This window comes from Coptis chinensis, chromosome 6, assembly GCF_015680905.1.
Source record: "Coptis chinensis isolate HL-2020 chromosome 6, ASM1568090v1, whole genome shotgun sequence".
Taxonomy (NCBI): domain Eukaryota; kingdom Viridiplantae; phylum Streptophyta; class Magnoliopsida; order Ranunculales; family Ranunculaceae; genus Coptis; species Coptis chinensis.
The window spans coordinates 9,263,645-9,280,483 of NC_141461.1; the positions used below are offsets into that span (position 1 = coordinate 9,263,645).

General features: G+C 36.9%; 1 protein-coding gene and 1 long non-coding RNA gene across 2 annotated transcripts; both read right to left on the reverse strand.

The window, feature by feature from the left end:
• Window positions 1-4,349: 4,349 nt before the first annotated feature.
• On the reverse strand, window positions 4,350-4,905 carry LOC147491319 (uncharacterized). Its single transcript, XR_015198204.1, has 3 exons — window positions 4,782-4,905; window positions 4,584-4,651; window positions 4,350-4,429 (listed from the first exon to the last, which is right to left on the reverse strand). It is a non-coding gene; the product is annotated as an uncharacterized LOC147491319 (long non-coding RNA).
• Window positions 4,906-11,741: 6,836 nt separating this feature from the next.
• On the reverse strand, window positions 11,742-12,596 carry LOC147491320 (F-box protein At3g03040-like). Its single transcript, XM_086567228.1, has one exon. The coding sequence runs from the start codon at window positions 12,594-12,596 to the stop codon at window positions 11,742-11,744; it is 855 nt and encodes a 284-aa protein (XP_086423354.1).
• Window positions 12,597-16,839: the final 4,243 nt, after the last annotated feature.

Consider the following 16,839-nt stretch of genomic DNA (forward strand, 5'->3'; position numbering starts at 1 on the left):
ATGAACATTAATTACATAGACTTATTCCTAGTCAACATCTATTATTGGTATTTCGCCCCATCATTAGTGTGCTTTCGTCTTCCAATACTAAATTGGGAATGTTCAATGCAGTAAATTGCGCTTTGTCTTGCTTTTGTAATGCAAGATCCCAACTATCTCGCAATTAAGTGTCGAGCTCTACGCCATCTTCGCGATCGGTTTTGGAACCGGACAATCATCAACAAGTTCAACATGGACAAAATGACATCCCGTAAGTAAGTGGTACCCAACACTTTCTTTACTCTCTCGGATTTGCTTGGGTTCTCGTGGCAAAATAAGATGGCAAGTACATACTTCCTAAATGTACGAGGACAACATTAAATCTCGAAGCAAATAGATATCCAAGCAAAGGGCATGCTCATCCACTTACGAGGGGTGCCCAACCGCATTCATGGGAAATTGTAGGTTTCACGCACCTAATCTCACCGCGGAGTGTACAATGTACATGATTATAGGGGGAGGTTGTCATTAAGTTCTTGTAACAACTCATTTTCATCCACATCCACCACTCTTCCTGACTTCTTCCTAATGCAATGCACATTGCTCTATACCCGCAATTGCCATCACCCACAGGGTCATCCACTTTAACAATATATTTGTGCAGTTCTTTTGGAATGTCCAAACCGTAATGTCTCGGCTCCCTTAGGATGCCAATGTCTAACTTTTGAGGTGATTTTTGAGAAGAGTTATTTCGTGGTATGGTTGTTTTAGGTGGTAAAGGTGATTTTTGAGAAGAGTTATTCCATGGTGTGGTTGTTTTAGGTGGTAAATGTGACTTTTGAGAAGAGTTATTCCGTGGTGTGGTTTTTTTTTGTGGCAAAGGTGGTTTCGGAGAAGACTTCTCTGCAAGTGGGTTTGGAGTAGCTTGGAATTTATGAGAAGGCTTGGAATTTGGCGTACATTCTGATTGTTGCGATGAGACCCACTCTTCATGCTCACGTTGGGAATGTTCAAAACCAGATGAATCTCGTTTTGAAGAGTTCTCATCCTCAGTTGGAAGCTTTCTCTTGCAGCTACCCTTAGGCCGACCTTTGGTTTTCGCCTCCTCATGAGGTGGCTCTAGCCATGTAGTTTCTGGCACAGCAATCTCCATAAGTTTTCTAACCATAACCCTCTGCTTTTCTTCAGAAGCCATTTCATACCTTTTCATAAACATATCCATCGAAGGTCTACAATCGGGACCAACACCCACCGACACACTTGGAAAAACAGACAGTTTTCCAAAAGGGATCGATAGCACTCAAAGATATGGAACGTTCTTGCTTTTGAAGTTCAATAATTTCGTGAGCACATGACAATCCATGACTGGTGCGCAAATAACACCCACAAATGAACTCAGAGTCTTTAGCATCACAGCTTACACGGGTATCTAATTCTTCATAAAGCAAGTCCAAACATTCTCTTGAGACCAGGTTTCTGAGTTCACGAAATAAAGGAATCCGGTGGTGGTGCTGGGTTACAATCAGACTCTTCTCGAATGTACCTCTAATCTCAGACAGCTGGATCTCTAAAATCGGGTGGATCAAGTAAAACATACTTAGAAAATCATGTCTGTTTGTGTTTCCTAGAACACGTTTCACCTGAGCATGAGACCCTTCAACTCTATTGGTCGTTGTACTCCCAAAGTGAATGTGTTGATCTGTCCAACAACATACGAATTGATCTTTGTAAGGCAACCAAGTCTCTCGCAGATAACTAACAAAATTGGAGTACTCAACCCTATAGTTTTTTCAAAGCAGCAATTTACGGTTGAAGATATCCTCGGTCCCCTCGATTTCACTCTGTTGTTCCACGAACCGGCCTTTATCTACTAGTTCTGTGGTGGGAAAAAAATCATTGCATTTCTGAAGGATGCACATAGAGATATGCCATCTACAGAGATGCTTGTGCGCGTCAAGAAACACAATATCAGTAGCACCCATCAAGGCCAAGTCCCTGTCAGACACGATCACAGATGGCCTTTCTTCACCCAGCAAACCGTTAAACTGACGCAAAGCCCACTCATAGTCTATCGCTGTTTCGGACTGGAGCAACACTTGACAGACCGTGAAAGACTTCCAGGTTGAAGTCACCCCCACAAACTGTACAAAAGGCCACCGATACTTATTGGTTTTATAGGTCGCGTCTATGATGAAAACTTTTGGAAAAGTCCGAGCCATTTTAACACCGTCCGGATGGGCCCATAACAATCCCGTTATCTCATCCGTATTCATATCCTCTCTCACCTCCTCGAAATAATGGTTTTCTGCTAACAACTCACGCAATCTCTGCATTTGCGAGCGACCGTTCATATCCAATGTCCTCACCTTGTGCCTGGCATTGTAGACTTGATATATGCTAGATAGGTTATCAGGAAACCTATGTCTGATGGACTTCAAAACTTCTTTAGGCTTAACTCCATTTTGAGTCATCTCTGACAAGAACTCGAATTGTGGAACAGTCAGTCGAGTAGCAAATGCATGTCCTTCAAGGGTGTTCGCTAATGGATGGTTGTGAACACCATTAAGAACGACAATTTTCCAACTATCGACAGTGCCGCGTTGGAAAATACATCTTAACTTAAATGGACATCCACGATTCATGGTTCCCGTATTTCTCTTATTAACTTTCTCTGCTTTTTTGTGTGAACGATACACGCCCGAACTCTCGCAATCTAAATCCAGCCTTGGTACTCGGTTCCCGTTAGCATTCTGTGACTTCCCAATTACCACAACCACATTACATTGTTTTCCCCGAGCAGTTGCCCAACCAATTACGTCACTACGTGTATGAAATACCTAAATATATGAAAGAAAACAACAATCAATAAACTAATATAATTTCATTTAGAAAATAAAAACAAGTGAAAACAATGCCTACTATGTACCTCTTCCGTAGTAAATATTTCTGTTGTATCCATTGAAAGCGGTTGAACATCATCCACGTCATTCGAGTTTCCAGAGTTCTCAAAACGCACCGAAGGATCCTAAATAAAGAACAGTTGTTAATTGATGTTTGGCTTAAGTACCAAATGCCACAAACGACATGGCCACACCGTTTGGACTAGGTCCCAAACGGTGTGGCCATGTCGTTTGAGATTTGAACTTGGAAAAAAGACTTGTCTGTTTTTTTGCTACTTGAACGGTGTGGCCACACCGTTTGGACTTAGTCTCAAACGACATGGCCACACCGTTTGGACTTAGTCTTGAACGGTGTGGCCATGTCGTTTGAGACTAAGTCCAAACGGTGTGGCCACACCGTTCAAGTAGCAAAAAAACAGACAAGTCTTTTTTCCAAGTTCAAATCTCAAACGACATGGCCACACCATTTGGGACCTAGTCCAAACGGTGTGGCCATGTCGTTTGTGACTAACTTCAAACGGTGTGGCCACACCGTTCAAGTCGCAAAAAAACAGACAAATCGTTTTTTCCAAATTCAAATCCCAAACGACATGGCTACATCGTTTTGGACACAGTCCAGACGGTGTGACGAGACCGTTTGGTGTGAAATACAAACGACCTAGCCGCGTCGTTTAATTACTACATGCATAATTATTACATGCATAATTATTATATGTATAATTATTACATGTATAATCACTGTACACATCAATAATTCCTACATGCAAAATTATTACATGCATAATTATTACATGTATAATCACTATACACATCAATAATTCCTACATGCATAATTATTACATGCATAATTACTATATTCATAATTACGTTTAATTTAGATTTACCTTATTCTTATTAAATGCATCATCATCCATTCCTCTATTTTCTTCACTTTGAACTTGTTCTACATTTTCTTCTTGAATGGGGTCACTTGGAACTTGTTCTATATTTTCTTCTTGAATGAGGTCATGATGCATTACATTTTCTTCGTCATCTTCATGTTCTAAAATGGGGTTGGGCTCTTCCATTAGTGTTTAGTGTTAGGGTTTAAGGGTTTAAGGGTTTATGATTTTTTATAGTGGAAGAGAAGAGAATAGAAGAGAAGGGCTGAAAAGGTTGCAACAAGTCAAATTCACTTTGGTTTGGGGTCTGCCCAACACAAAACAACTTTTGGGACCAATGGCACATTTGTAATAAGTGTTTTAGTTTTTGGGGTCTGCCCAACACAATATGGGGTCCGGCAGTAACAAGTACCTAAATTAACATTAACATAGCAGTTCATCAGTTCATGCTTCATTAACCTGTTAAACAAACTTCAAGTCTTCAACAGTTCAACCTCTTAATTAAGAAAATACTTCTAACTTAAGAAAATACCCTCATAACCTATTACAAACATAAAAATCTATTACAAACTAGAGATCATCTCTATTACATAAACATAGAAATCTTGCCCCTGCCCATACAACACTTTTCGCATCCAAAACGGTTCCAATCAATTAACACATTAACACCTGCATAGAGGTAAAATCACAACCAACTCATTTAGAGATTATATTTGAAAATAAATAATTAAATACTTCACGAAAACATAAAGAAACATATGTATCACTAATTACTTAAAAAAGTAGACAAGATATAAATTAACCTTACTAGTCTTATTCTTACCTTGTTTCATAGTGTCGAGACTAAAAGTTGTTCTATCACAAGTCAAGCATCCAAGCCAACAATCGGTACTAATGCATAAATGAATTAAGATATAAAGAAAGTTAGACATGATGTAATTCTTGAATATATATATATATATATATATATATATATATATATATATATATTCTTAAATAAAGTTCAAGAGAAGGAAGTTACCATTAAGTTTAGGCAACCAATCCTTCAAACATACCAACGCCTCCACAGAATCAACACCCAATGATGAATGAGAGTCGGTAATTATTCTACCACCGGAACTAAATGTAGATTCTGAAACAACACTCGACACAGGAACTGCTAGAAGATCACGTGCCATCCTTGCTAATATAGGAAACTTCGGACCATTGTTTTTCCACCAAACCAATATGTCACAACCTTTCCCATTAGGATCAAATGGGAATAAATCTTCTTCTAGATACTTCTCCAACTCTGTTTTCTGAACTTTTGAACTTTTCGAACGTTGTTTCGCGGAAATTTTGGAAACCTTCATCCATCTTAGAACTCCCTTGGTCACCAGAAAATGAATTCAACAAACTAGAAGATGATCCGACATCAACCATAGAAGAATCGGACATTGCATACATGGTGTACAACTCATTCAAAGAATTTTTTTCACATCTTCTTCTTGTGTAGACTCCTTACCATAAATCATAGTAAAGGCATACTCAATAAACTCCATCTTATAACAAGGATCAAGTATAACACAAAAACTCATCAATAAATTACATTCACTCCAATATTTATCAAAATTTTCTTTCATAGCCTTTGCCATATCACGGATATAATAAAAATCAGACTCTAACCACCCAAGAATATCATGATGAATATCACAAACATATTTAAAATGCAAATTTGCAGTTGGGTATTGGACGCCGGAGAAATGAAGTGTAGCATCATTGAAAACTTTCAAACACTCACAAATTTTAGTTCCCATTTCCCACTCTTGAGGAGAAGGTAAATGCTTATAGTCGGAAGCTAACTCGCCAAACGCTCAAAGGCTCTACGACTTTCGGATGGCACTACTGAGCATGTCATAAGTAGAGTTCCATCTTGTAGGAACATCCATAGAAACCCCTTTCCCAGTTAACCTTGTCTGAGCTAATGCATTCAAAAACTTTTCATGCCTACTCTGAGAATTCTTGCCATACCTAGCACTCTCTCGAATCTTAACAATAAAAGGAGCAATCACATTCAATCCATCTTGCACAATAAGATTTAAAATATGGGCACTACATCTTATATGAAACAAACTACCATCAAGACATAAAACCCCTTTCCTCTTAAGCCAATCCTTGAGCTCCACTACCATAGTATTATTGTTAGAAGCATTATCAACGGTTGTAGCAAATAACTTTCTATCAACATTCCATGCCAACGCTTGAGCCTTAATAACCTCACTAAGAACAACACCACTATGTGGCGTAGGAACAGTAAGATAAGCAATGATTTTTTTTCGCAACACCCACTCATCATCAATATAATGACAAGTAACACAACAATAACCAATATTTTGATAGTCAGGGGTCCACATATCGGTTTGTAAAACTAACTTTTGATGGCAACTTATCAAAAAATCTTGTAACTCAGTTCTTGACTCATTGTAAAGTTGCATGACATCCTCTCTAAACAGTGGTTCTTGAGACCCATTTGAACATAGGACAAATACCATTTATAAAAACTCTAAAGTATTTATGCTCAGCCATAAGAAAAGGGTAATCATGCTTAGCAACCATGCGTGCAAAGTCAAGTCTACTTGTACGTGGGTCATATTTCCAACTTGCTAATTTTGGAGCTTCATTTTGTTTAAATGAATTACACAAAAGCTTTTGACCCGAAGTAGAATGTTTCTTTATCTTGCAAACTTTCAAATGATTTCTCAAATGCGTAGTACCCAACTTACTACTAGGATCAAAACTCTTTTTGTAATGTTTACAATAAGCTTTAGAGGTTCCATCTCCTAATTTTTTAATTTCAAACTCTAGCCACACTTTTGAATGTTTACCTTTCAATGGATCAGACTTTCAGCAGAGTTTGTTTCTTCATCCGACGATATACTAGCAAAGCAAAGCGATCGCATCAATAGGCGTAGGCTCGTTGATAGGCATATGACTCACACTACCACTAGGTGAAGGAGCTGATGCAGCACTGCTTGGGGTTGGGGTAGCCATTTACACCTAGATAATACAATAAATAGAGTCAATATTAAAGACAGACTGACAGACAACACTTTTAGATTCTTCAAAATTCGAAAATTCAAAAAATTCTTCAAATGGTTTAACTGTTGTACGTTTGTTATTACACATTTGCAGAGAGAAAAGAAAAATTTGCAAGATTTGAATGGCGTGTATGTGTTTCATGTTGCAGAAAGAGAGGATCTTGACAAGCTGACAAAAATGAAAGGAAGAGACTTCATGTTCAAAGAAGGCTTCTCCTATAGTTCGTTGAAATTCCAATTCCACATCCTCTAAACAATTAACTCAGAGTTGAGTTTATGGTTTCGATAGTAGACCATGTTTGGAAATACAAATACACATAGGAAGTAGTCGTAGTCAGTAAAAATCAAGATTTCACAACTGATTACATAGGAGATAGTCAACAACTAAATGGTGACAAACTGACAAAGGGACGAAAACTATATTAAAGAGTTTGATTCGATATAGGGTAAGAGTAGGGTCAGTAGATAACAAACTGGTGGTTCTCTGATTTAAAATCGTTTATACAAGTAGCACTGATTTAAAATCGTTTACTGATGTTTTTATCTATAGTTCTAGAAGATGTGTTTGGGACGACAAGTAGCAAATGCATCTATAGTTCTATACACGAGTGTAGTAAAGACACAGACGATTTGAGAATTTGACATACCTTTGCGTGTTGAAGAGTGGTGGTGCTTTGAGGAAGAAGAAGAGGAGCGGTGGTGCCTAGTGGTGCGTTGAGAATTTGAGGGGATTTTGAGATTTGAGAATTTGAGTGGTGGTTGCGGGTTGCGGCGCTGAGAATTGAGAATTGAGAATTGAGAGAAAGAAAAAAAACCCTAAACTAAATTAAATTTGTATTTATATTTTATAGTTTTAATATAATAATATATTTATATTAATTAAATCGGATTCGGATATTATCCGACGGATAGTACCAGCATCCGTATCCGTATCCGAAATCTGTTCGGATGTGAAAATTTATCCGAATCCGAATCCGATATTCGAAAATTTCGGAGAATATCCTGTTTTTCGAATACGAATACGAATCGGATTCGGATATTCGGCTATCCATCTGCACCCTTACTTGGAACTGTTGGAAGGAAGGGGAGACCGAACGTGGGATATTATTTGTGGGCTCTTGGAGTGGCGGGACTGAGAAATAATTGGGTCGAAGACTGTCACATAAAGTCTGGAATATGTAACTATTTTGGGGCAATGGTCACAAATAATATTCTACACATATACCCCTTCCTAAAAAAAAACAATTGTGACATTTCAAGATCCAACAGTCACAAAAAAAAAACTTTTAAAACAGTCCACAAAACCATTTTTCATTCATTTGTGATTTGAACAAAATGATCACAAATAATATTTTAAAATAGTCACAAAAATCCTTTTTTCTAGTAGTGGTGTCTTGCCAAGGTTATTGTGAATGAATCTAAAAGAAGTTTTTTTTTTTTTTTGAGACCTAGAACTATCTAGTAGATGTTCATTGGTGAAACTCATAATAGTGATGTTTATTTTTAATTATCATGCGTGATAACAATCTTGTAGATACCGCACTATTATTGAATGTCTTATATGCTAATTTTATTTGAGGATGTGCTTTCTGTGAAATTGGCATAGAGTGGTTGGATGTTCATAATGAACTACATAAGACGATCCCATAATTTCTGAACAAGAAATTTGGAAGACTATTAGTGAGTATATCTACTATTCACGGTGATGATGTTTATATGTTTTTTGAGGAAGATTCATTAACATATAAGAAAGTTGTCTGTCTATGAGAAGTGTCCTTTTTGAAGAATACAACTCCTCTAAACTGGACTCTTGATTTATTGGGGAATTTATAGGTTGAATTGGATCTTCAAGAGAAAACTAAAACGTGATAGTTGTATTGCAAAATACAAGGCTATTAATAATAGCCAAGGAGTTTCACTCAGAGACAAGATTTATACTACTTTAGAACCTTGCTCATGTAACTAGAATTTCTTCTTCATAATTCTAAAGACTCTAGTTTAGTAGTTGTGCGGAACTACAATACCAAGTAGTACCAGGTGATGAGCTTAAGGTATATAATTTAGTTAAATCTTTGTATGAATTGATTCAAGCGCTTATAAATGGCATGAGCAATTCAACAACATATTGGTGTCATATGGATGTCAAAGTATCGTTGTTGATATAGATGTGTCCTTTCTTTAGAGTAAAGCAAGACATATATGTTAATCTCTCTTTGTTTAGATGATTTCATATCATGGCTGCTAACATTGAGAATGTGTATGAGACAGAGAAATTCCTATTTTAAACATATAATAGATCGTTATTGGAAATGATAGTTCATTAGGTTGTTAAACTCATTTCTGTAACTGCTATATTCAGTTGTCAAGATGTTGACATTTGAATATGGTTTAAGCTCACAACGTACCTTAAACCAGACCGGCCGGATGGTATAGGGAAATTTCGGGCACTACAGAATTAAATGACTGGTGAATATAGAAATTAAAACTCATGTTGGTCTTATTATGTTATTATAGCACTTGGTAGAAATATTTTTCATTAAAAAGTATGGGTATTATGATAGTAAGCATGTGTTAACACTGATTGTGGCAAATATCCATCTTATGAAAAAAAATAATCTACTTGTGTTTTCTCATACTAAATATATCAATATCATTGGTAGCCTATTGTAGTTGATGGATTATATATGTGAGACATGACATTGCCTATATTAATGACATACTGAGTTGATAACTCTCATTGTTCTTATAAGACACATTGGATGTATATTGTCAGATTATCCAAGTACTATAGCAGAGCCATTGATTATGGACTTATATTCAGTAGATTTCCATCATTGTTGGAAGGGTAATGTATTATAAACTGGATCCAGTAATGTTTATGTGTTTACCCTTGGTGGAAACTGAGTTTCTTGGATATCATCCAAGCTAATCGCCTTAGAAAAGGCATGTGATGATGCTGAGTGGGTTAGCAACCTCTTGGCAAATCTTTCTATTGGCTCTAAACAGTCTCCTGATGTGTATATGCTTTGCAACTGTCTCATTGCAATAGTTAAGACATAAAAAAATATGTGCAATGGGAAATTAATACATGTAAGTTTGAGATAAAACTTAATCAAGCAGATGATAGAGATTATGTTAGGTTGGACTTCGTTTGGCCACATGTCTGACCACACCACTTTTTGGAGGCAAATGGTTATACGTCGAAGGGGATGGGACTTATGCCCATATATAGGGTGACACTGACGGCAATCCTACCTATGTGATTGGAGATCCCATGAAGTAGGTTCAAAGGGAAAAACAAGTCACTTCGCCGTCCTGCTGTACTATCGTCTTATTTATTTATGAGACGTCCCACCCTATGGCGAGATGGTACTATAGTATACTTTGTATAACTAGAATTGCAATGAGTAAGAATGAGTTATTTTACTCTTATTGGAATCCATAGTCTATTTTATAATGAGATAGTGTATTTTAACTGCAATGTACACTTGATAGATATCTACCTACGTGAATGTAGAACTAGGTTGGTTCTTATGAGTATATCTGGGCAAGTACTCTAGAGTATTCATGGAACACGAGGCTGAGGGTAGGGCCAAAAAACGCAATAACCATGAAACAGGGCATATAATAAAAGAGCAGTGTGGGTGCATGTGATCTATTTTACTACAAGGGAATGTTGGTTCAAAGATTTTTTAATCCACCACTTCTACGTATTATAAAACATGTTACCCTATGACTGGTTTAAGCCCGTAAAGCACCAATATCTTATGCATTGTTTTTTCTATTCTCTCTGGCATTTAGTTAACCCATTTATTTTGTAATATTCTATTCCAAAATAGTGGGGGACTATTAGTATTTTGAAATAGTGGAGGATTGTTGGAATCTCTTATGTATTTCTAAATACTAGTGTGTGTGTGCAAAGTGGAGGAGATGAACAAAGGGTGTTCTCTCCACTTTAGTGCATAGTAGATAGTCCCACATTGGTTATCCACCACATCGGGTAGGGTTCGGGCTTGAGTTTGGGCTTGGGCTTACTGTTGTAGGTAGTGGTTTGACCAATTGCCTAAACTTGTTTTGCTTTTTTCTTGAGCAACAAGTTTCGGTGTTCTATTAGGAGTTGGTCTCTCTTCCTTATCTATTTAGGAGACCGACCTAACCTTTATAAATAGGACTGTGAGTCCATAGAGGGAATGCACTTCAACATAACAAAACCCATCCAGAGAAACAGAACTCGCGACCTGCCCTATTCTTCTTCTTCTCTTCTTCCTGTAGCCGCCAGAGAGAGTTATATTGCTGTTCTAGAGAGTAGTTTGTTTTAGTGCAAAGTCAAGCTACTGTAAACCATTGAATCCTGTGAGGAAGACGCCACTGTTGTCTTTCTGCACCACTGGAATGGGCAAAATCTTTCTTTAAATTAAAGACAGCCTAATATGCGCCTTGGTTGTTCCTTGTTACTACTGTCATTCTCTACTGTTCTTTATGTTCTACTCTAGTTGCTGTGTTCATACAACTATTCTAACAGTTTCTCCCTTCTAAGCTAAGGGGCTATTTGGCACCTTAATCCAGGAAGCAGAGTTCTAGTTTGCTTTCTCCTAGTTTTATGCTTTCTGGCTTTGGTTCCGAAAGGGCCCCTAAATGTGTTACATCATTTATACTGAGTATAAGCAGTTACATATAGTTTAAATGGTCTATAGAGAAAAGCTAAGTCCTCTTAGTTTCCCAAAACACTGTGAATGGCTGGATGCAGTAGACTACACTGTACTATTTAAATTTTAAAAGGACTGAAGATGTTGTGCATCTGCACTACAAATACTCAAAAACATTGTACTGTTGAAAATTGCGTACCTTAACAAGCCAAATTGGCATCGTTAGCTTTCGTCACATTCTAGATCCCTGTCAAAATGTTAGAAATATATCGAGCATCCAATTGTATATTCTTCACATTCTGATTCCTCATATAAAGCTCTGATGAATACCGCCGCAAGGTTCCCTAGATTATACTCCCCATAAAGATCGGTATAAATGAAGGACTTGAGCTTCGGGGTACATAAGTTCAGCTTAATAGGCTTATTCCGAGGGTCAAATAGATGTACCACCTCTAACATCTCAAGTAAAGGAGTAGATACACTTAAAACATTGAGATACCTCCAAAAGCAACTACCTATGATCTGGTTTTTCAAAACTGCGAATCTAATAAGAACAACATCCCCATTAGAATCTCCATCAGGATGTATAACTCTTCTCATTTCCAAACTCGTGATCTCCGCAGTTGAACAAAATGTACTAGGCAATACAAATTGAAAATTCACACTTGGCTCTAATTTCATTACCTTAATATCTGAAGTAAAAAGATTACTAGGTAATTCAAAGTAGTCTTCATTAGACTCCAATTCAAGACTAAGTTCTTGTACATTTCTTCTTATCGCGGCGATCAGCCATGTATGTATACCACATGGCCTTAGTACAATTTCACATTGTAGACTAAACTTGTGTATATTAGTGTCTTCACGAATATATAAAAACCGATCAACAAAATTAACAAAGCGGGCACGTGCTATTTTCTTGCCTTTTTTGCATGTTTCAAGATGGAATCGGAAGTTGATATAAGGAGTAGACATGCATAAGTACCTCCAACGTTTTGCAAGTATACTTGTTTGAATCACCTTTTTCATGTCCATGGATGAAAAGATGGTATGAATGACATCATCTGGTAATGCACTGATTCTGTCTCTTGTAGTATTGCTCTTGTTTTTCTTCATGTTCACAGTTCACCTTTCTTTTTTTCTTCTGTGTTTCAATCTTTAACTGCTAAGACAGAAAACTAAACGACCATTACACCTAAGTGAAGAGGGGAAAAAAAATAAAAAAATCACGGTATGGGGACGCGAGGAGTCGAACCCCTCGTAAATCTGGCAATGCGGACCCTAGGACACTGCAAGAAACCATTTTGTCTGAGGTACATCCCCGTTAAGGGCTAAATAATTAAAATATAAATAGGCATACCTGAAATATCTACTTCTCTCAATTGCGCCAAATTTTCAGATTGAAACATGTACTTTACACTTGTAATTTTGTAAAAAATCTTAGATTTCATGTACTCTATGGTCCCGTGTGGGTACTTCTTGCACATGTTAAAATTGAATAGTGGCCGTTACTCTTTACTTAATAAAGTTCATGGCCTAAAAATCTAGTAGTCCAAGATGATGTATGGAGCGGATACTACATTTTCTTCATTGACTTTAGGGGAGATTGAAAGTGTCTGAATCAAAAGGTATCAAATAACTTGACAGATATGGCTCTAGTCCACGAATGAACATTTGGTTCTTCTTTACTTGGGTATCCACTATATAAGGAACATACCTCGATAGTTTATTGAACTTAGTCACGTACTCTGTAACAATTTTCCTTCCTTGGGTCAAATTAAAAAATTGTTCAATTAATTGCTCCTTAACAACATTAGGAACAAACTTTCCCTCAAATCTTACCTTGAAATCCTCCCAAGTCATAGCTCCTACATCCACACTATCCTTGATAGACCTCCACCAAAATAAAGTGTACCTCTCCAACTGGTGAGAAGCCAACTCTTGTTTTAGCACCTCACTGAGTTGCATCTTAGCAAACACAGACTCACACTTAGTGACTCATTTCTCAGCATCAATGACCCATTTCTCTCTATTGAACTTCTGGCCACCTAAAGTTGCAAAATCCTTGTTTCTCCTAGCAAAAGGATCCCCTAGATTAGCATGTTGACCACTATGAACAGTTTGCACTAACTCAGTTAATATTGCTCCCAAATCAACAGATATGGTATTACTTCCAGTACCAGTAATGTCATTGTCATCTCTAGTGATCGCCTTAAAACAAAACAGACTTCTATTATAACTCCAAACATTTTAAACTCAAACACACACAATCACTACATTCCGAGAATCACATAGACCTTCTTATTCTAGGCTAATAACCACTGGGCTCTGATACCAAACTGTCACACCCCAAATTTTGAGTAATCAGATGTTCAATAAAAAATTCACATTTCCGACTAATATCTAATCACTCAAGACCTAGGGTGTGAACTGGGAACGACACATATGTGTCCACGTCTGGATAAACAGAATTAAAACATTTAAAACTACAAATGTAATCTCATAACCAACTCAATCATGTAAACTTCAAATAAATAAACAACCAATGCAACTTCCAATAAATATCCATTAAAGCTCCACCTCCATTATCCAAATAGTCAATTACATAATTTTGACCAACGTAAATGATAAGCACCTAAAACTGTAATATTAAACCCCGAGAGACATAGCATTTTGGTCGATTATGTGTTTAATAATCATGTAATAATTATATTTTTGTACTTTTGCAGGTTTCCGCAATTAAAATAAATATAGTGATAAAACATGCATCGAGAAGCACGGAATACGGGGAATATTTGAAGTTTCCCACTCAACCACCCGGAAGCCCAACAAAGCGACTAGAGCGAAGTTTCCAAAAGAACAAAACCGGTCGCGAGCGGGTTCACATATAAAGAAGACAAACTTCCGAGCTCAAATCGGATAAATCTAGATGCCGACGTTGGCTAGTGAAGCTGCCATAGCGACTTCGGCTTAATTTAACTCTGTAGCAAAGGACAAAAGTCGTAAAAACGCCAAAATCGGCGCCGCCACTAGACACACTAAGTGGACCCACTCTGCGGGCCCAGAAGGCATGACGAGTCAGCATAGGCATGTGGCAAAGGATGGTTTCAATTTGGTACCACCTGGCAAGAGAGAAGACACGTACCAATTCAAACCAGGTGGTTTGAATTGAAATGAGCTACAAAACAAAAACTTAAAAAGCAAAAAGACAAAAAGTTAAAACAAAACTTTGATTTTCAAAGTTTTGAACCATTCAATTAGCATAAGGCCAAATCTTAATTAAATCATTCACGGATAGCCTTCCTATATCAGCCTATATATATGAGGGGGTGGCCTTCGTATATCTTCCTTCAGCATTTTCATGCTTAAGCTTCCGCCTAGTTAGTTTATTTCTTCAGTACTTACATTCTGTCATTTCCATTCCAGCAGCTTAAATACTGTAAGTTATTTTACCCTTAATAACAGTCATTTCTTTTCTAGTTTAATTCCTGTCCTTCATTTATTTACTTAATGTATACAGCAAGTTTTATTATTCCTTCTATGACCATGAGCTAATCCCCCCCCCCCTCAGGGGGAGGGTTATGTTGCTCGTGTAAAAATCCAGATTGACTCTTTAATATTCTAGAGTCACTACTTAGGAATTAGGCTTAGATTTGACATCCAGTCCCAAAATGACTGAGACTGTGCAAAGTTGGACTGCTGATGCTCCAGAATAGTCTCGCGCGCGACTCTCTGGTGTCAGACAGCTCTCTAATTCGTCCAGCTAATGTGAAATCGAGCCAGGAGCTGAAATAATATACCAGAGATGAGATATTATTGAAACTCCTTATGCTAGTGAAATGCGACCTAGAGATGTGGGCATGCACTAGGGATCAATACTCGACGTCGTCTCCGAAAACGAGATGAATTAGAGATGTAGTGATGTGGTAATATAAACTGTTGAAAAATGATTCTCGCATGAGTATGACTAACTCTCTCCCTGTTTCTCTATTTTTGTTTACCTACATATAATCGCCGTAGTAATTTACATTATTTGCATTACCGTTAATTTAATTAAAACTAACTAAAAAGAAACCTAAAAATCCTACTCACCAAAAGTTGTAATTCCAGTTGTGAATCTATCCGAGCCCTAAGGTTTGGACGATCCCTTACTTGACCTATTCTACCAAACCCACGTGAGTAAAGTAACTTGACTAAAATGTACGACTATACGGACGTTGGACTTTGGACTTTGGACTTAGGTCTTTGGACTTCGGACTTTGGACTGTGGACCTCGGACTTAAGAAAATAAGTAACTGAAATCAATAAACGTGTAAAGAGCGTTTTTATCAGTAAACTAGTATTCTAAATTACAATCCTTCCAAAGGTAATAGTAAAGAAAAACTAAAAATAAATATAACTCCAAGGCTTAGCAAATCCAAGTCCAATATCTCACTTCACTGCTCTCCACCAACTACGCTCCCAAGAACGCATCCCCGTTGCAAAACAAAAGGAAACATGGGGTTAGCAAATTGAATTTACTGGTGTGGGTGTCCTAAATGCAATGCTCATGATAGTTCATAACAATATAACACACATTATCACCATGAAGATACGTATACCATGTCCATATCATTTGGCTATGATAGAGACAACGATCCCTTGTCACCAACTAACAAGAGAAATTTAGTTTCTCTTAACGTGCAATCTTTGTAATACATAACAATATATTACAGAAATTAATATAATATTGTAACCAATTATCTAAATAATAAATAAAATAAATATATACAATACTTTAGCTCTTTGCTGCCTAGAGTGAGCTTCATCCCTGTAATAAGGATTAGATAGCCCACCCTCCTACAAAAACATGGTTAATTCAATAATAACAATAAATATACCAATATCACATGAATCCACATAACCAAGGTTTACGTCACATCTCTTAGTGAGGCAAAGGACATTTAGTTCCTCCCTTAAAAGATGGAACCTAGCCATAAATTCTAATCCCATATTTACATCATATCTCTTAGAGATGAAATATGTTATCATCATGAGTATATGAAATGTCCATCTTAGTCTAGTAAAGTCATAGTTATTCTAATGATTTCACATCCATATAATATATTAATTACAACAAACAAAATAAATTTCCAAGATCAAAAGTGTTCCCGTGCAATATTTCTTATTTCACTCCAAAAAGCTACGTGTTTCAAAAACTAACTCAATTGTCATGCCAACATACCAATATTATCAAAATCACACTTGAGATAGATTTGTAACAAATTCCAGGTTGTATAAAATCATGAACAATAGCTGAAAACAAAAATAAACTCATAAAATAAAGCATTTTCCATTTACTACTTAACCAATACCAAGA

What these genes read in the sequence shown, in the direction of transcription:
- LOC147491320 (XM_086567228.1), bottom strand. Translation starts at nt 12,596, where the DNA reads ATGAAGAAAAACAAGAGCAATACTACAAGAGACAGAATCAGTGCATTA.